Below are 22,277 nucleotides of genomic sequence, written 5' to 3' on the forward strand. Positions count from 1 at the left end.
ATGTATATTATTTTACTAGACATTAAAATCCATTGTGTACTACTGACTGTTAAGTTAGTACGAAGAATTTATCACTTTATTTTATAAAGTGCGAGGTTAACTCTACATCAGTTGTCATTGTCCACCCGTTCACCTTTTGTGGAATGTATTTGTAAAAACAATATTATTATTGCTTTTGTAAGTAAATAATTATTATTAAATCTTGCCATAGATAATTGATCCTTTATTCATTTATAGCTATTTCATAAAAAAATCAACAATAACCATATTACATTACTATGATTACACTTTATGGTCTTCATAAGTGCTTAATTTATCATATACTTACAAGAACCAGTGACCTTGTTGAAATTGCACTATTTGTAGGTATTATCATAAATGTCTAAGATTCCTTTTATAGTAAACAATAAATATAATATGGCATTGTCGAGTTATCAATGGTTATTCGTTGAATTGCCGCGTATATACAACTTTGCATGTTTATTCTTTTAACCAGAAGGCATTCATCATGAAAATATTTGTATAGAGTCTGTTCGCTTTTTTGCATTATATTAACGAAAATATTGTTTATTTTAACTATTACGGACTGGTTAAACCGATTCTGTTATTAATCTTTTAATTATATAAATAATAAGATAAAAACATAAGAGTCAAATCCTAATATGTCAATAATAAACTGTTAATACATCTCAGTGGTTAAGATGATAATCATATAATAATAAAATAATGAGGCAATATTCTGTATAAACTATTAGTTCGAAGTAGTTTTGCTATAATCACTTCTTAATATAAACAATTTATAAATTTTTCGCTAAGTATAAGTCTCAACGTATTATAATTACAAACAAAACACCCCATATTCATAAACAATGAAAACAATAATTGTTTACATGATTGTTTTCTTCGACAATTGAAACAAGAGTATAGTCGGTGCGATTGCACGTCAATGCTTGCTGTTTTCCGGGCACCCGTGGTTTAAAAAAATCAAAATAAAAAAAAAACAAAATGTCAAACTTCACGCCTTTTTTAAGAAATAGAAAGTGCTTCCATTTTTAAATTTGGAATGCGAATACAATGACTGGTGGAGGTAATTTGGTTAGGGATGTGCGGTATAGAAAAACACCACGGACGCCAAGGTCCGCGCATGCGCGGTATTATTACGCGAGATCCGTTATAGAACCCCCCGCCAGAAGAAAACGGGATATATCAAGAACAAGGTGAGATAGCTGATTTTAAGCTAGTAATAAACGCTCCAAATCTATTGTAATATAAAATGAGCGGATAATTCACGTATGGTAATATCTTTATTGCAATAAATTGAAACCAAAACTAGAAAAACTATAGATAATCTTAATAAATGAAAGAAATAGAAGTCTAAAACGTTTCTTATATCAAAATAATAAAAAAATAAATAAATAATAAAAATAATTTTCGAACCATCCTTGACCTTGATTAAAAAACTTGTTTAAACGCCTTTTGCTCCAATTAGTATACGATAAAATTACCATATAATTATAACTATATGCATAATTAAAGACAGAAAGCCATTAATAAGAGCTAGGAGCGTATTAAAATATTATAATCAGTGGAGCTTACAAACCATGGAAATTCCATGACCAATAATGATCATTTATTTTATACCTACACGTAAGTATTAAATAAGTGATTTTTTATTTTTTGCCATCGTAAGCAAAGTAGGTGTGTTATTTTTTTTAAATATTTTATTATTTGTGAAATAAAATAATTTTACAATATATGCAAAATCAACGAAAACGCAACAGTTTTACCATTTTATGAATCCTCTATTTCTATATATTGCTCACACAAATATTTACCCCGACAAACACCTGCTAACATGAGATCAGTCTCATATCAGCAATATTTTAAAATTCCTTTTTTTCCACACACACATATATATTTTTAAATTTAATAACCGGATGTTATTGTTACATTATAAACTTAACTTTTTTATTACTATCAATAGATATTAGACATTCACGATCTCTATACAAACGTTAATAATATGAATAACGACTTATAAATCAACAAAAAGCCTATTGTACATCGGCGTTCATCTCAGTCAAATTAAAGCAAGCCTTGACCCTCGGCCCACGCATTGCGAAGAGGATTCCGACCTGACATTTATACAACCTTTAATCGTTATTGCATTACCCTAAAGCTGATTGTGTGATAGGAACATTCCATTCCACTCCACTACACACAAATCTTAAGACACATATACAAGAGAAAATCCGAATTCTATCCTACAAAAAAATGACATTCAATCTTTCTTGCTGCCAGTACTGAATAAAACATTAAATTGTTAGTTGAAATCTCAATTACCATAACCTCTAAAATGATTACCAATGATCACAAGAAACGTGGATAAACAGAAACTTCAATCGAAAAATAAATGACAAAGCTGATGTTAGTATTAATTTCAATAACTTATACTATTAAAGAAAACAAATAAATTGGTTCTTAAAATTTTACTGGAAATGAACACACGTTGATAGTTTTGAGTTGAATTAACCTTAGCTTTAAAGTGAGTATTTACATACTCGAAACAGTAAAAGGTTGCTTGCCTCGTCTAGACTTATTGAGATTAAGGACGTACTGGGTCCTAGCGTAGGTACATCACGAGTGTGCAAGATATGAATGGAATTTTTATATAATTTACTATACGTACTAGTAGAAGGAAATAATAATTCTTGTAAGCAAAGCTATAAATTTTACGATGTATGTGTCACCGTAAAATTGTATAAATCGTTATATTACAACCTATCTCGCGATATTGAAAACTGTCGAAAAATTATGATCCGTACTATCTGTTTACAATTTGGCAACACCAACGAAACTTTGTCGTCCAAAAAGGATGTCTTCAATTGTTGAAATTGTTACAATCTGTCCACTAAATACTTAACTAATAAAAAATGGCATTATTACTTAAATCCTCTCAAGAAACCCGGCCACTGGAGGAACTATACCTTCACATTTTTTTAACACGCACATTGTTAATCTTAATCCCTTTTGTTCCAGATGTCAGTCCGCCCCAAAACTAATGGATAGCCACAGCAGATCCGCGTCGCCGCGGGAGCCAGCGCGGCCGCAACACAGGCCCCCCTCCCCGCCCGCGTCGCCCGCAGGCTTCGACAACAGAGCCTACCAACACGACGAGTCGGACCCCAACCACAACGACTCCTTCACATCCAACGTGCCGCATCAAAACGGCCACACGAAAGAGCCGAATGGGGACACGAAAACTTTAGAGGCTGTCAATTTGGAACTGATCAATTTGACGCCAAAGAACGGCGCGAAGAAAAAGGACGTTGAAGTAGACATGAGTACGACGACGCCGTACGATGAGTACTTCGTGCCAGTTAACGAGCATAGGAAATATATGAGGTGAGTTCACTAGTTTTATTGACCGAACCATTAATTAATATGGCTGAATATATTAGAATATATACCTACACTTAATATGCGTCAACGATAGCAGAAACTCTACACGTATCAGTTTTATCGACACCTAGCTGATCGACCCAGCTTCGCCCATGGTACATATGTAGCATATTATGTCCCTCAGTGAAGTTGCAGCTTTTTAATGGGGAAAGAATTCTTGAAATCGGTCCAGCAGTTCTTGTGTGAAAACGTTACAAACATACAAAAATACAACAGTCTCTTCTTTAAGTTTAATATATAGGTTAATAATATTCTGAATTAAAAACTAGCAATAAGTGACCTCCATAAACATATATTATTTTCAATCCGTATTGTATTTAACACAAGTGATTGTGTTTCATGAATTACCTGACCTTAGAATTTTGGTTTTGTTTCAAAATATTATCTAGACTTACATGAATAATAATAATATAGTATTCACGTTACTTAAAAGCTGTTGTATAGATAAATATAATTTACAATAAGAAATAAGTTACGACCATAACTGCTTTGTCACCGTTTCACGGATGTTTCTCGAACAATTTGGACCACCACATCGAGTAATTAGATACTTATCAGATATCTATTGCCTATTTAGTAACTAAGAACAGTTACCGCTACTAATAAATTATGTGTAGTAGTATACTTTTAATGGTATATTCAATCGTTTGATCGTTATAGGAAAATGCAGATTATCTCATAAATAAAATAAATAACAAATCAAAACAATATTTTAATGAATGTGTTTTTTAATCTGTCTTATGAGTTTTTCTGTTAGTTACTGTAAGGAGACTCTGCTCCTGGATGTTAGTTGGATGTTATCCTGCTATGTTAGCTGGATATTTATAAAATATATTGGCTGGATAGTTATAAAAATATTACCAACAACGTTATTTTAATATTATATACCCATATATCATATGCAACAACGCTTCAACTCCAGAAGGATGAAAAATATTGCAGGAAAGTCAGTTTAAAGTGGTATTATTTTTGTACAAGAAGATAAATTTAAAAGTTTGTCATATACAAATGAATAACGTATTATTAAATATATATATTCGTCGTCTAGCTGGTTATAATATTCCGTGAAAATATAACTATTGCCACTGCTCTATTATGATTTATTTGTCAACCTTCGTTGCCTGGTTCTATTAACACCCATTTAAACAATTTGCTTTATATCACGTTGTAAAATTCAAGATCAAAAATAATTCAAAATCGTGTCTAAGTGAAGGTTAGCTATTAATAATGTATGAATCTAATATATCTTTGCTTGCTTGCCTAGAAATTTGTCTGTAATAATACCATAATCTTAATACCTTAATACTATTCAAATATTAATTATGTTTTTCATTTATTGTAATTCAATACATATTAATACACACTTTGCATTCATTCATGCAATGTAATATATAACATATTTAATAGATATCAATGTAGGTCATTTAATTTAAATCTTTGTATAATCACAAATTATACCTACTTTCGAATACTTTTCACCAGAAAGTCCGTCGAGGGCACCGAGTAATTAAATTTGGTAAAAGGTCATTTATCTTTGAGCACGCAAAGCATAATTTAATTATTATTTTAATTACACAATACCAAGTATGATATTAAATATAAGATCGATGTTAAGGTTAGATTTTTCGCATGTGAACAGATACCATTTTCGGTGGACACTAACCACAAATCAGCTTAGATGTATCTTGTATGTGTCCTTGCTCCGATATTGCAGCATTCCTTTTAATGTTAGTTCAGAAGTTGGTATTTTTCATACTTCTGCAAGCATTTAAAAAAATTGAATACCTATACAAAAGTAATTATTTAATGTTGTAATATGATTACGCTTAAAACAAATACGCTACACTTTATATTAACACCATAACATATTATTTACAATTTCAAGTGTTGTAGAACAGAAGGCATGTTATCTAAAACAAAACGAATCTTTGTTCAACCAGAGTAACATATAATATCAATTCTCATTTGGATGGAACATTCAAACATTTTCAACAGCAACACGATTAAACGCCTTAAGCGTGCAGTTTGTTCCAGTTGGCAAGTCGTGTGGCTAAAATTTTAACACACAAATTGACCTTGGTCGCTTATGTAAAGCCAATCGGGTGTCAACGCCGGTATATCAAGGAATCCGTGACACTGATATGAATTTCAAACGGTTTGTTTTTCTGACTTTTGGCAACGCGTCTGCCAAAGCGCGTAGAATATTAAGAAGCTTACGGCCTTGAGCATGTGGCCGATGTTAGAAAGTATACGATAACATGTGCCATTTTCAAAATTATGTATCTGTTCATTTTAAGGCTTTTGAAATTTAGCAAGATTAATATTATGCTAATGACTTATACATGTTCAAAATATGACGCTGGTTCTGAATTATCATTAAAAAATTTCTGTCTGTCAAATTATAAATCTTCAAATAAAAAAAACTCAAGACACTTCAGAAACACAAAGAAAGTCTACAAGTTGCAAATCTTAATATTAGCAAAAGAATAATATTATGAAATGAGTTTACCCACCTTTTCTTTGAGGATGAATACTCTGTTATTGACTTTTGCGACAAACAGCTCTAACCGAAATTTTCCACAGGATTTTAAGTCACCTTACAGAATCAATGAGTAACCGGTAAACGGTAATTACACTTGAACATGCTATTGTTTATCCAAAATACGAGTAACGGTCAACATTAGCTGTATTTTAAGCAGCTAAGTGTGTGTCTCATAGGTACTATATTTATTTAATATAATAACTACATTTCAAACCATTCTGCCTTTATAATTTTGCGATATATATAAGCTATTAAAAACAAATAGCATTTCTTCGTTTATCTAAATATTGTACAAAATTATTAAATCCATTTTAAATAGTATTTAATATACGAAAATAATACTAGCATTCATTATTTAATGTACTTACTCACAAAAGCTCCTCTATAATTTTTTCACATTTAATAAGACTCACTTACGCTAATTGATAAAACACACCTTCGTCGTCATTAAAAAAACGTACATATTGTAAATATAAAACATGCGCATAATCAATACATTATATATCCTACTTATAATCCATACAATAATGTTTAATTTATATATATGTACGTAATGATTATTATACAGCTTACAGTACTTAATTGCTTAATATGGTAAATAAATAACAAACTGTTTCGCATTATCAACGTATGCGTTTAGAGCAAAAAAAACTGTCTACGCATCTCTAAGTTACAGATACATTATGTTACGAGAAAGCTGCTACATATTCATCACAAACACAAAAGCGTCGGTTGAAAGAAATCCAAACAATAGCGCACAAGACGCGACGCCGGGCATTTGTAGCGCGTCTCGAATTCCTCACATTTCCCTCGCTTGTTCTAAATGTTATTACAGATTATACTTACCACTTACCAGTTATAATTACATATCTTTTACAAATTTATCACAGTAAACTAAGTGTTCATTACACCTAGCGATTAGCTCAGATAAAATCGATGGATGAGATTTATGTCTGTACTTACGTAATCTTAATATATATAAATTACGTGTAACATTGTTTGTCCGCGGTGGACTCCTAAACTACTCAACCGATTTTAATCAAATTTGCACACCATGTGGAGTTTGATCCAACTTAAAAGATAGGATAGTTTATATCATTTCAATTACGATAAATGACTACCCGGGCGAGCCGAGGCGTGCAGCTAGTCCTCTATAAGATCTTAATTCGTTCTTAATACATATCTGATAGAAAACTTGAAAAGCTAAAAATCAATCATCTTTTCTAAGATCTCCGCGTGTATTTTGTATGTATTACAACAATTTATTACATTCCCAGGTGATTCTTAGTATTTTTAACGCAAAGGTAAACTTTGAACATAAAAGCAAACGCGAAACGCACTAAACATTATAATTAGATCGATAGGTGATGCAGTACACGTTCACGCAAGGAAATCAAACAGCGCATTGAAATCTGCGCTAAGCACCTAAGGGCAAGGGGGATAGGTCTCGTAGAATTATTCCGTGTTAAGCAACAACGTTGGAATATATTCTTTTTTTATATATGTTTAACCTTTAAATCTCGGGTTAATCTTATATAGCAATACTGCCTTAAAAACAGAAGCAATCATTTAACAATAGCAGAACAGTTTAATTCAAATGCCACTCAAATATTAATGCTATTAAAATGATATGTTTCAAATTTGAATGTTTGCCTATATAGATCGAGTATTACTCAACGCAACATGGTTCAGAGATGATGGTGACAAACATTGTGCCACGTTACGACACACATATGATGACATTTCTCATTCATAATGTCAGAGGTACCCAATGAACCGATTCGTAAGCATACAAAGGCATGCAAATCGAAATAATGCCTACGTACAGTTGAATCCGCTTATAATTTTATCGTAGGAAATGACAATTTGGTCATACTAAACGGATGGTACACGAAACATGAAGGTTTCCTTTACTTGACTACAACAACTCTAACTGTAATTTATTTATAGGTATTTGTTACTTAAAACAAAGTTGGAAAAGAGGTTTCATTATCTTTTAGAAAGGAACTAGTAATATCTTGTAATATCTTTGAACAATCTTCTGTTTAAAGATATTACAGTTCTGTGTTTTGGGGTTAGTTCAATTTGTAATGTATAGCTATAGCTAATAAGTAGTAAGCATTCAGTTACATGAAATTTTTGTAGTAACTTAATCTAATAATCCCTATATTATATTTTAATAAAAAACTAAAAAGCAGTCATGATCGAACATTACCTAACTTTATTCATTATCTAAATAGGTAGGTATAACCCGTTAAACATAATAATAAAAGTTAAAAACAAAAACATAGAGAGATAAAATAAAATATCCTCTTTGATAATTGTTATATTGAAATACTTAAATTCTGAAATGAGAAGGCACTTTTTAGGGTTATCAAAAATCTGTATTTTTGATAAGCGTTGATTTCTATTTTCAATTGCAATTACCCAATTTGAAACAGCAAATGTACTTAATTGAAAATAATTATATAGGAAGGATACATCAAATTATAAATTTATTAGACTAAAGAATCGAATTAACATCCTTTGCAAGTGAAATTTCATTGCAATAATTTACTATGTATGTACGTGGTTTTTATACGACACGGTTGAGTTTACCTCAAAGTTACGATTTTCGGCAGCCTTCTAATTTATAGATAAAATTATACTTATAATCGACTAAAAGGATATACCTATCTAGATTGACTGCTGAGTTCACGTTAACTACAATAATCAACTACTAAATACTCCTAAAATTTAAAAATTAACTATTCCTAATAAATCCTGTAAGGTACTTTCCACCAAATGCCTGACTAATAAACATAGAAAAAGTTGAAAATACCACAGAATAAAATATATAAAAATATCTGACCAAATAATCCTATCCTACTAATATTATAAATGCGAAAGTTTGTAAGGATGTGTGTGCGTTTGTTGCTCTTTCATGCAAAAACTACTGAACCGAATGCAATGAAATTTGGTACGTAGATAGCTGGACAACTGGAATAACATATAAGCAACTTTTTATCCCGCTATTCCTACAGGATACGGACTTACGCGGGTGAAACCGCGGGGGGCAGCTAGTATGATATAAACACGTTCCAATATATTCTAGCGTTCAAGTAAATATCTCACGCAACGTCTGTTGTCAATCTGTCAGTTAAGATGTTTGAATAATTGTTATTTAAGTGTCTCTTATCCAATTATAGAGATGTTTCCATCACAATCACAGTAAATAATGACGTTATAGGATAAACACTGAAACTATAATAAAATTGACTGGATCCAGAGCTATTCGCACAGTTCGTTGACCCACGCTTTGTTCCTGCGTGAGCGTCCCTTCCCCTCCCTCAACATAACCTCAACAGTTGCCTCGCATGCTGCAAGCGCCATATTACGTGACCTTATAATATTTAAGCTCTACGTTGGTGGTAAAGGATTGTTTACCACCGTCTTTCTCACATGCTCACTACTGTCTCCTAATTTTCTCAGTTACTGTGAAAATGATTACTCTCAGCATACTTATTCCTTCATATATTTTAAAGAATGGACAAAATAAATAACGAAAATGGAAATGAAATAACAATTTAAATTTATAATTTACACGAATATTATAGAAAATAAACTTTTGTATGTTTGTAACGTTTTCACGTAAAAAAACCACTGGACCGATTTCAAAAATTCTTTCACCATTAGAAAGCTGATACTTCACCGAGTGAAATAAGCTATATATGTACCACGGGCGAAGCCGAGGCGAACAGCTAGTAGATAATAATTATTAAGTATATTAACTAAGACCTAAATAAAATACCAAATCAGCTGGATCAACTCATGTCAACTTAACTAGTCTGTCTGATCTAGGAAGCGAAAATAAAATTCATGTCTATTATATACGTTTAGATATTGAGTAAATATCATTAGTATAATTTAATATTATTCTTTTTATTTCAGAGGGGAAAAATTATACGTGACAGCCGATAAACGAGGTGAAAAGGCTGGATGTAAACGACCACTCTGCTGGACCTTGCTGGGACTCGTTGTGGCCGCCATTGTTGCTCTCATTGTGTTAGCAGCTAGTAAGTCTAGAATACGTAATAATTTGTTGGGTTTTATTAAAATATCGAGGGTATGTGATACACTCATTGTGAGTTAAGTGTAGAGATGTTTTCCAATACTGTTCATCAATTCAAGTGTTTATAGCTAAGTCATTTTTGAACACTTCAATTGCTTTTTATTTTATTGTTTTTTACTTCTACAAGTATACTTACCTTCTTAAATTTATTATGACTCTTCCTGACATCTATTGGCGAATAATAATACTTAAATATAATTTCCAATAAACACAATTTATAAAAAACAAAAAAAAAATACCGAGCAAAGCTCGGTCATCCAGGTACTAATACTTATTACAATTACCCATATCAAATTACAGCTGGAATTCTCTTCTCGAATTCTCCAACACCATTGGAACAATATAACACATCGGTCAGCTCTGTCCGAGCGTTTGGCGGCATCGGAAGCTCTGACCACGACCACGCCAATCATGAACACGATCACGATCACGACCACGGCCACGATCATAACCATGAGCATGACCATAACCATGAACAGACTACGATGGTCAGCGAGCCAGCTTCAGAAACACAAAGTGATGAGGGACAAGATCACAGTGTTGGTTCAGATGAATCGGATATATCTATGTATGGTATGTATTATCTTGCTTTTGACATTTCGCTGTTTCTTATAATAGAAAATATATTAAATGTAAATAATAATCGAAATCCGTCACTTATTCGCATAAATTACGAAATGCTATTCCAAAATTGTTTATACCTCCACTGAAATATATAATTTAACAATAGAAATTACATATTCTACCACAAAGCTGTTATTTTATGTGAAAACATATATTTTACAGTACCACGGACTGTAGAAGGAGAGCTCAGGATAGACAACGAAGAGTTTGTTCCCGCTTTACAGGATCCAGAAAGTGAAGAATACAGGGAATTCATAGCAATATTCAATGACGCATTAAAACGAGCTATATTCGATAAAAATAACTTAGATAATAACGACAATGAGATTACACTTGAAGTCGTAGAGATAAGGTAAGCACGTTTTATATCTATATCTATACGAGAAGATATATATTTTACAGTATAGAACATTCGATACCCATTGTACTTTTTTAATGTTTTTAATTTTTAGTTAATGTCATATAAAATGTATTTATTTCTTAATTACAGGAATGGATCTGTGATCGTCACTTACAGAATACATTGGGCGCCAAAATATAACGCTGAACCCACAGAAGACCTAATTACAGCTAATTCACTAAGAACAAACCTTGACGCTTATCTCGCAAGAAATAACAGAATGATAAGCGTGTATCACGTAGCTGAAGAATCGATTAAGGCTAGACCAGTACTGGATATGTGCAAAGTAAACAATTATGACTGTGAACACGGATGCGAATTTGATGAAATGACTCTAGATTTTACGTGCACCTGTCCACATGGTCAAATGATAGATATGCATTCACCTAAAAAATGCGTAAATATTTTAGATTCTACACAATCAAGAGGATTTTCAGACGATAAACTAAAAAATCTCGGACTTGACTCTGACGCTAACACTAAATCCCCCGTAGATGAAGAGAAACCAGTTACACAATCTGTAAATGTTATTGCTAATACCCAATTTGACTGGAAAGAGACGAATTCATCACCAACAACAACCACTACTGAATCAGATGGTGAATTGAATTTCTCTCATATATTCGGGCATCAAAGCGGACAAAACAATTCAGATGAAATGCCTAAGCCTGAACCAGAACCTACGTCCGAGCCTAATGATAATTCCAAGATATCAGCAGAATCTGAACCAGCCGCTGAATCTGAGCCGACGGCAGAACCTGAACCATCTGGTGAACCAGAACCGTCTGCAGAAGCTGAACCTGCTGCAGAACCAGAACCAACAGCCGAACCAAATTTGAGAGTAGAACCAGCCCCTGGTCCCAGTCCCGATCATGAAACTTATCCTGAACCTGAACCAACTACTCAAGCAAACCCACAAACTGAGCCAATTCCAGAACCAGAACCGGAACCGGAACCAGAACCAGAACCCACTTCTGAACCTAATCAAGAACCTGAACCTTCATCAGAACCTAATCCAGAACCTGAACCTTCATTAGAACCTGATCCTTCTTCTGAACCTAATCCGGAACCTGAACCTACATCAGAACCTAATCCAGAACCTGAACCTAAATTAGAGCATAATTCGGAACCTGAAACTAATCCAGAACCCGAACCAAATCCTGAACCTGAGCCTACTATCGAACCAAGTTCGGAACCTAAATCGGGATCTGATTCTGCTACTGAACAAAATATAGAATATGAACCAAAAATTGAATCAGAAACGAGTACGGAAACAGAAACAGAACGAGCTGTTGGGTCGTTTGTTGAACCAGAATCTGCAATTCAACATAATACAGAAACAGAATCCGCCGCAGGATCGAATTTTGAAGTGGAGAATGGTGGAGAAAGTAATTTGGATGACGAATCACACCCTGAACCAACCACAGAAATAAATCAAGAGCCATCACTAAATCCAGAAACTAATCATATGTCAGAACCTTCCAATTGGGTATCAAATGCTCAACCAGCCGCCACGACAGAAACCGTTCCAAAGTCAGAAATAAATAACAATGGTATGGAATTGACCACAGAACAGACTGTACCTTTAGATACAATATTTAAAACTGAAGCCTCATCTTCGTTGTATAACAGAGAAAATGAAGAAACTAAAGAGAACGAGATGGTGAATGTAAGACCAGTATTAGATCAAAACAGTGACGATACTGAGAAAGAAATGGTTGACAAAAGTACAGCCAGACATGAAGAAAGCATTGACAAATCTTTACTCGTGAAATCCAGCGAACATGACAAAATTCCAGATTTTATGGAAACCACAACTACGCGAATTTCTATCTCGGAACCTAACATAATCAATGAACCATCATATGAAGCGAAACCTGAAATTATTACACTGATAAGAGGTAATCAAGACCACGTTACTATTAATAATTTAAACGAAGAAACAACGACGGAGAGTGATTGGCTTCAAAACGATAATGTAGATTCACTTACATATTCGGACAATCCAGCAGAAAGATCATCGAAGAGTATTTATGATAATATGAGTGAATCCACAACACAAATAAATAAACATAATGACATGGGCGAAATTACTTTTGATCTTATACATAATAACAAAAACCAAGAAACAGAAGCTACCACAAGGTTAGATAACAATTATGAATCGACAACCATTATATCTATGGCTGACAATGCTCAAAATCTTGATTCACAATCTGTTTACACAAGCGGTAATGAAATGGATTTCAATAAGACTGTTATATCAATAAACTCCGGCAACCCGAATAGTTCCTACGAACCGAAGCAGGCTCAAACCACAACAATGAAATCAGAGACTGATATAAACTACTCAATAAATACTGATTATAAAATGACAAACTATGATCAACATTTAATGGATGCATTAGAAAAAACCAACATGACAACTACTGAAAATACAATAGAAAAAAATGTAACAAATGAAAATATGGACGTTACTTTTGACACCATAAACTCACTTTACAATAGAACCTCAAAGTCAATGGAAGAGACAAACAACAATGATATAAAATCAACAACATCTAGTGATGTTATGGTCGAAGCAACAGAAAAATCTACGGAATCAGATTGGTTATCGGAGCCAGTAACGGAAGTAAATTATGAAGATATTATGAAAAAAACGGAGAATCGTGAAACTACAGAAACAACTATGACTAAAGTTGATGAAGTTATAACTAAAGAACTTAATAAAGATGATTTTGAACCAGATTATTTAAATAACATGGAAAGCAATAACAGTAAAATGTCTGATCGAGATGAACCTTTATACGGCATTTTACATGATTATGACAATGAAGATCCACGTGTGAAAAGGGTGAACTTAGAAAGAAAATTTGATCCAACGCAAAATATAACTGAAATTGTTACAGAAAACGGCTTACTAAAAACTAATTCAGTACCTTTTGAAACAACAACCATTGGTGAATACATTTACAAAACCGCTGGAAAAGACTTAAGCGACGTATCTTCACCTGCAACCCCAATGTACATGTCGTCGAATGATACGGGATCGCCTATGATGTCTGCTAACACGGAGTCTGGGATGGAAGAAAAAAATAATGAAACAAAAAAAGGTATAATAATAAAAGAAATACCAAACAATGAACCAATTACTTATACAAATAGTCCTAACAATGAATACTTGGCAATGACTCCATCACCAACATCCAATCAAAATGTTGAAAACTCTTCACAAGTAAACAATCTTAGTGTAACAATATACGAAGTATCTAGTCAAAATAATAACCAAACATCTACATCAGCCAAGGCAATTAATTCTCACTCAACGGAATACGAAGACCATGAAACTGAAATGAATCCTTTCCTTCCTGAAGTTGAAAATAATAAAGTTCTTGTCAAAAAACTTCAAGAGGGTCATGATCTTGAACCTAGCACCTTAAATGAAACACAAAACGAAAACGGAGATGAGCATAGTTCAATCCAAGTTGATGGTAAAGTAGACAAAACGCAGGAAATCATTACCAATGCTCCTACAATATCTGAAACCACACCAACAAGTATGTTGCCACTTGAACAAACTTCAGAAAGAGATGTACCTGTAACAACAGAGGACGATATGTTATTCAACGATTTACTTCTTAACCCAAGCAATCATGATGATTCTACGACAGCTAAAATACAAGTAACAACTCCTGCTACCAACGTAGAATCAACAACAAGAAACGATTCTTATGAAGTTTTGCCCATTTCAACATTTCTACTAGACACAGACGACATAGATCTGACAAAAACAATAAAGCCCGCGTTAACTGAAGATGGATTAAATAACGTAGCGCCGACAGAATATCTAAGTGTAGTGCCAATTGATGATAAAGAATCTATTAAAAAAAATTACAAAAGTGACAGTGAAGAGCTCAATTCAATCAGTGACTCCCCCAAAAAAAGTGATAGAAGAACATTAGATGTATCAAATGACGATTCTGTAATAAATAATGAAGCGTAGTCCATAGAGGAACTTAGATGTAATTATTATCATACATAAGGTTGTACATTGTATTCTATTTCCTGTGATTTCTGTCGATCAAACGCGTAATCAGTGTCTGCAGTTAATTCAAGTTAAAACAAAAATCTTATATGGATATAGATTTTTAAGTTCCAAATATTTTTGTATACCTGCTATATAACAATATTACTGATAAGTATTAAGTACTTAAAATAAATATATTTTTCGTTAGACTAGTCAAATTAGGGAGTCATCACCAACGTGTCTATTGTAGATTATTTATTGTTTCAAGTTAAGATGCACCTTTGACTAAAATACATCAATCATGATTATATATTTACCGATATTGATTAAAACATATACAATGACGTAAATACCTGAAATTGTTTGATTTGTTACCATAGATAATTATATTGTATTGATATATCATATTCCTTCTATGGGCACTACTTATATTTAAGTTTTACTGTGGCATCAAAAACATACACTATTGTGTTAAAAGCTCCTTTGCCATGGAATATTGTGATGTGATAACTTCCGCATACCTGTAGCTACATTCCATTCGTACATAAAGTATATTTTAATTTAACATAGTGATTTATTATGGAAGTGAGGTCTGATTGTAAAATAATAATAATTATAGTAGTTCTTGTTAACTGAGATATATTTTGTATAATATGGTTGAAACTGTAAAGAAATATGTTGTAAATAAATATAAAGTTAATAATATGGAAATTTATTTCATTTATAGTTGTACACCCCAACCTTCCTTATCTTGTAAACTTATTTTAATCTTCATCTATTATTTTCTTCACTATTCCTTCGTAAAAATATATAAAGGAAAGCAGAATGCAAATTTATGTCTTTTTTCATCATTGTAGGTTTTTTACCCACTTTATGCCATAGATTTAGCTGGATGTGGGGTTAATTCATCAATCTCTTGAGAAATCATTGGGTTATGATCATCAATGGCCATTTTCGCACATAGGCATTCCTCGCTGATAGTTCCACTACCAGAAACAATACATTTACCAAGAATAGCTTTGCAACTATTGTATGGAATTAAATGATTACTAGATTCACTTTTATGCTCTTCTTTTTCTTCTACTATATCATTTCTTTTGTTTTCTATTAAAATGTCTTCATCTATAAATTCTTTTATTTTTATTGTTCCATCACTATTGTATTTTAGTGCTGGCATGTTATTTTTTTGATTACTCTTAATTAATTTATCACAGGCACAACTACTACAATTACTCTCATAATTTTTCTTTTCAAATAACTTTGTAGTTCTTTTATCTACATTAAATATAATTTTATCATTATCTATATTATTACTAGGAAGAAGTATATGTTGTACATCATTGTTTTGTTCTATTACATTATTTTCCTTTCCATTTAACTCTTCACTAAATTGATACTTATCAAACCAGTCTTCTACCTCTTTTGTAAACACTTTATTTATATCTGATTTTTGAATTCGTTCAGCTGCAAAAAAAAGCAAGAAAAAATATTTAATCGTTTTCACATATATAGCCTTTCTATAAAAAAAAAACAATGTCGTAAAAATGCAATTATGCAAAATGCAAAACGTAAAAATTATAATTGATAGTGAAATATTATGGAAAAAATAAATAAATTAATGAATTACCTTCAATTATCTCCTGCTTTAAATCTAAGCAAGCATTTGTAGTTATTGTATTACATTGAGTGTCTATTTCTTTGTGTTCTGTGAACATAAAGAAATACATTTTTCATACTGTTTTTCATAAGAAATTGCCATCACTAAAATTTTAAACTACGAAGGAAATCTTAAATTCAGAAACTATTTCAACATACATTACTGCATAATTTGTTTTGTTTAAAAAACTATTTCTTTATAAAGTACAGCAATACAAAATTACTTAGATCTGCTAATTATTTAGTACATTAGGAAATGAATAAAACCAAGAAACTCACTGTGTGTAGCAATATGCCTTTTTAAAGCATATTCATTTGTAAATACTTTGCCGCAGTCTGGGATGCATTTCAACCAAGAATTAGGCTGATGACTCCTTAAGTGAGTTTTCAAATGATGAAGTTGGATAAATCCTGTTTAAAAGTAGTGGTAATCATTTATTTATATAAAATATGTAAAGAGATACTTAAGAATTAAGTCTTATTTACAATACTATTGAATTATTACTAAATTTCAATTACTATTTTATTTGAATTTAGATCTATGATGTTACAAAATGACACTGAATTGATCCCATACAATTTTTTTTGTAAAATCACACAGCTATCCACTCATTGGAAAATTTGTCTTAGTCATTATTTCAAATAAATAAATATTTATTCGAAATAATAGTAAATTTGAAAAAATATTTATTTGAAATAGAATTTTACCCATACCCAAGAGAATTAAGAGAATATCCGTGACAAATTAAATTGAATATATGTTTTACTTTGCAATACTTGAACAAGCTGATTCATCTAATCTAACTCTTATCAAGCACATGACAGCCCATTGGATTTGTTTTAAATACAAAGAAATAATTCAAAAATTCAAAACATAGTGTTAAAATATCAAAAATTACAACAATGTATATGGAAATTTAAGAAATAAAATTTTTCTTAAAAACCTATGGGCTATTTTATGTACTTGTTTTACCACCATGAGATCCCCTAAAATTTAAATCTGATTATGCCCATGAGGAGTGCCATATAAAGAAAATGATGAACTGAAATAAATTATAAGTTCCCCTCCAAAAATAATAGAATATCATCTAGCATTTTCACAATTGTCTATGATGCACATTTCTCTAAATATATTTATGCACAATGATATCTCTGAACAAACATTCATACTAAAGATTTGTTTAACAAGAGCTAATATAATCTAACAATTAACAAATATAAACTTAACTCACCCTTTCCACATAAATTACAGTGGTGTTGTTTCTCTCCAGAATGTGTTAGTTCATGATTTCTCAAATGATGTGCAAAGTTAAATGTTTTCATACAACCATTGTAACTACACTTATATCTCCTTTCTGACTTAGGTCTGTGTGTTTTCTCATGTGACTGTAATGCTTGGAGGCTGTTAAACTTTGTTTGACACTTTGTGCATATATGCACTTCTGCAACATGATAAATTTCTTCAAATAAACATTTGTTAATAAATTATGATTATCCTTACTTAGCTTTGTTGGATAGAACTGACATAAAATTTAAGAAATTTTCTTTTTGAAAAATTCTAAGTGAGTTTTAAAAGTCAGATATTCAAAGCTGTATTTACTGGAATACATTGATGATATTAGAAATGAAATTTTACATGCTCAAATAAATTTTTGAACCAATGAAATATTGGAGCTTTTATGTGATGGTACTCTTGGTAAACATTAAGAACTTATTAAATAACCTAAGGATTAACAAAATGTTTATAACCAAAATCAAATACAGTGATATATAAATTTAATGGATGGGCCAAACTTGATTTTGCTTTCGGTTTAATTAAAGCAAACTTTGGCAACTTCAACAGAACTTCGGCATTCAACCAAAATTTGGCTTATTACTGAGAACCAACAGTTTGGTTGCCCTCTCTAACATAAAAAAATGTTCGGTCATAGTTCATATTCAGTTCAAAACACATTCCACATATCAGTAATAAATAATGATTTAACTGATTTTTACCTTTGTGGGCGTATTTGATATGGCGTTTGAGTAAAGTATCATCTCGGAAACTTCTACCACATTCCGGGCAATTCACACGCTCTTTTCTTTCATGTTGTTTCTGATGTCGCCTTAATGCTGAACTAGACAGAATCAAGTAAGAGTTTTACAGACCCGCTTATGTAATAATTAATCAATTAATCATAGTTTTCAACTTACACAAAACTAAATTTTTTTAAACATTCTGGACATTCAAACTCTGGTATATGACTTTTTTCATGTCTTTTCTTTTCACTCCCATATTTAAAAGTTTTATCACAGAATGAACACGTAAACATTTATTTCTGTACACTTTATCCCACCAAAAACATTATTTATTCTGAAAACTAAATCCTTATCATATGGGTTTATGAATTTTGATAATTGATAAGTTCCAGTTTATCGCGTATCACACACTTGACAGCAGGCATAATGTCAGTTGACACTGATCGGTGCTCATTATTGTAGATTGACAGTGATAGGGCATATTCTGTGATTTTTTTTTTTGGCTTGGTTACGAGACCTTTAAGCCAAATATTTTGTGTATCATAGACACATTGAGATCATTGTGCAAAAACATAATTACCATTCAACAAAAAATGAGTAATTAGTAACCTGTTTTGATACAAAATGGGCCTCATAAATTGAATAGTTTTTTTAACACTCATGAAAAAATTTTGTTAATGTTTGTTTATGTAAGTGTGCTTATGATATTTTTTTATTTTTATCTGTATAAGCATAGTGACTGTCAGATGCAGACTTTTCGTATGTGTACAGAATGTATTATTTATTGAACTAGCTTACCACCCGCGGCTTTGCACATGTTATTATATATTATATACACCTTCCTCTTGAATCACACTATCTATAAAAATAAAACCTCCATCAAAATCCGTTGTGTAGTTTTTAGGTCTAAGTATAATACAAATAGACGTTGGAAGCGACTTGCTTTATACTATGCAGTGATTATTTTACTCTAGGTAGGCCAGTAAGTACATAGTAGGTACCATGTACTTATCGATCTACCACAAATCATATAAAAGATTATAATTTCACCGACAAGTGACATTGACATTTGAATTTTGACAATTTAACATGCTAGTGATTATGATTGATAATTTTGTTCAAAATCACTTGGAGGTTATTTGGCGCCTAAGATATAAATTCAAATAAATCAAAATGATTAATTATTATGTACATTTTGTCCGTTAAGACAATTGTTTATCAGACGATAATACAAATCAAAGATCTCCAAACGCTCCTAATTGCTGAACGCTAACAATTGGTTTTAATTGATATTTGCACACTTAGCAACTTACGTAAGTTTCTGCGACCAAAAATGCACCAAGTAACTTATAAAAATTATAAAAGTATTACTGGTTGTGAAGACGAAATTATTATCATGTGTGCACAAAGTATACAAAGATACTCCGTTGGATGATCGTTATTGCAGGAACAGACCGGCATTCATAAACGCTTATCAAATCTCGGAACCATTTCCATTCAGTTCTTGCAAGATCTTAAAAGACGAACAACATGCTTACTTGGATCAAGATAACCCTTATTTTATGTTTGTTTGGTACTTTACGAGAGATCCGGCCGTCGGAACCTTTTGTAACAGAATTTTTACTAGGCGAATGGAGAAATATAACTGAATCACAGTTAAACCGAGATGTTTATCCTGTGGGTACTTATTCTTATTTGGCGCTATTAGTTGTCGTGTTCCTAGTCACAGATTTCTTACGATTCAAACCAGTAATCATACTATCAGGTGAGTGATAACAGTTCTTAAATGATAATGACTTTAACTTCTATTAAACATTAATTAATTGCGACCTTAAGCTATTAATTAAATGTTGTTTTATCACATAGAGTTATTTACTTAATTATAGTTGCATGATGAATTAAATTTCTTTAAAATTGATTTCTGTACAAGACACCAATTCAATTGCACATAATCATTTATGGTATACTAAATTAAACTCATTAAAGTATTATTCTTTTAAGGGTTAAGTGGGATCTCAGTGTATGCAGTATTGCTATGGACTTCGAGTTTAGAATGGTTACAAGTATCCCAATTCTTATATGGGATATACATGGCTACAGAAGTTGCTTACCTCACATACATCTATGCAAAAGTAAGTATGCCTATTTTAAAGGTATTGAAAATTAAATGTTATTAAAGCTCCAGTGATTTACTATGTACTAGTTTGAGCCTAAGGATTGATAAAATTAATAACTGTAACATTATTATGTCATTAAAGATTTTTATATTATAATTATTATATTTACAACATAATATTCAGCAACAAACATAAATGCTGTTTGTCTTCTTATTACACATACAGGTTTACTATGAAAGTATCAGTAAGTATGGTGTATCTTTAAAGACTGGCTTATTCCATTCCTGTGACTAGGCAGTAAAAAAACAAAATGGGATAAAAAAAAGTACTTTATTTAATAATAATTTATTTAAATTACACTTATTATTTTTATTTACATACATCTAATATGATATAAATGACTGTTTTTAGGTTGACTCTGCAAAATATTCAAGGGTATCATCCTACACTAGAATTGCAGCACTAACAGGCCGTTTTCTATCTGGAGTCAGCTCACAAGTTCTGATCCATTATGGAGCGATGGACTATAGAGATCTTAACTACATTACATTTACAGGTATGACAAAATTTTTGAAACAATTTAATGGGTATAAAAATAAAATAGAGAAGCATAATAGGAATGTATGTAAAGAATATTTTCATATGTATAATAAACATAATTTTCCTCACAATAATAATAATATTATTAGAAAACTATAGGTTGAGAATTTTTTTTTCCTTAAACCTTCATATGTCATTGTCATAACTATGGCCATAATCATCAAGCTGCCTTCATTTTCTGTCTTATATATCTTGCAAATTTGCTTGAACTTTGTACTAAAGGCTCCCTTTCAATAAATGGTCTCTCCCAAATCTGATCCCTGATCTATGCTTCTGTAGGAAATTGTAGAATGAAACAAAAAGTATGTATATATGGTTGACTTTGCTTCTCATAGGTAATGTAGTTCAATTACTAATTAACCTTTATTGAAACTCAGTCACTATTGTGAAACTAACAATAGTGGACTCTATCATATTAAATTTATATACTCGGGCAGGTATAGTACTCATTAAATAAAAAATAGGCAAATAGGCTTTGAAGTTGAAACCATTTTCGTTTTTAAAATTTTCTCCTAGCAGAATTAGTATTAATAAATACACAGAATTCCTGTTATCAATCAGAGGAAGAGAAAACGTAAAATACAACTTTTTCGTTTATTTAGCTATTTAAGAAAAACTAGTGAATCATCATATTACTAATTCATATTGAAGTACATTCACTCTGGCATGTAAGATGTTTATATACACTTGTATACACTCCTAAATGCCAATACTAAAGT

General features: G+C 31.6%; 2 protein-coding genes across 3 annotated transcripts in view; one reads left to right on the forward strand and one right to left on the reverse strand.

The window, feature by feature from the left end:
• LOC119829945 (zinc metalloprotease ZmpB-like) overlaps positions 1 to 15,829 on the forward strand; it is a 48,957-nt gene extending 33,128 nt beyond the window's left edge. For both annotated transcript variants that reach the window (XM_038352685.1, XM_038352686.1), the window contains exons 3-7: positions 3,040 to 3,405; positions 9,935 to 10,059; positions 10,416 to 10,688; positions 10,902 to 11,091; positions 11,230 to 15,829. In XM_038352685.1, coding sequence (XP_038208613.1) covers positions 3,062 to 3,405; positions 9,935 to 10,059; positions 10,416 to 10,688; positions 10,902 to 11,091; positions 11,230 to 15,142 — 4,845 coding nt within the window. In that variant the 5' untranslated portion in view covers positions 3,040 to 3,061 and the 3' untranslated portion in view covers positions 15,143 to 15,829. The remainder of the gene's footprint in view (positions 1 to 3,039; positions 3,406 to 9,934; positions 10,060 to 10,415; positions 10,689 to 10,901; positions 11,092 to 11,229) is intronic.
• Positions 15,439 to 19,284, reverse strand: LOC119829946 (zinc finger protein 572-like). The gene is made up of 6 exons (XM_038352687.1): positions 19,016 to 19,284; positions 18,818 to 18,939; positions 18,055 to 18,264; positions 17,102 to 17,233; positions 16,794 to 16,871; positions 15,439 to 16,630 (listed from the first exon to the last, which is right to left on the reverse strand). Exons 1-6 carry the CDS (start codon positions 19,132 to 19,134, stop codon positions 16,038 to 16,040), a joined length of 1,254 nt encoding a protein of 417 aa, XP_038208615.1. The 5' UTR covers positions 19,135 to 19,284; the 3' UTR covers positions 15,439 to 16,037.
• Between the last annotated feature and the right edge of the window lie 2,993 nt (positions 19,285 to 22,277).

The sequence above is a fragment of the Zerene cesonia genome, chromosome 11, assembly GCF_012273895.1.
Source record: "Zerene cesonia ecotype Mississippi chromosome 11, Zerene_cesonia_1.1, whole genome shotgun sequence".
NCBI lineage: Eukaryota > Metazoa > Arthropoda > Insecta > Lepidoptera > Pieridae > Zerene > Zerene cesonia.

Coding starts and splice junctions, on each gene's coding strand:
- LOC119829946 (XM_038352687.1), bottom strand. CDS start 19,134: ATGTTTACGTGTTCATTCTGTGATAAAACTTTTAAATATGGGAGTGAA. Junction 17,234..18,054: donor CTGTAATTTATGTGGAAAGG/GTGAGTTAAGTT, acceptor ACTTTTAAACAG/GATTTATCCAACTTCATCAT. Junction 16,631..16,793: donor AAAGCAGGAGATAATTGAAG/GTAATTCATTAA, acceptor TTTTTTTTGCAG/CTGAACGAATTCAAAAATCA.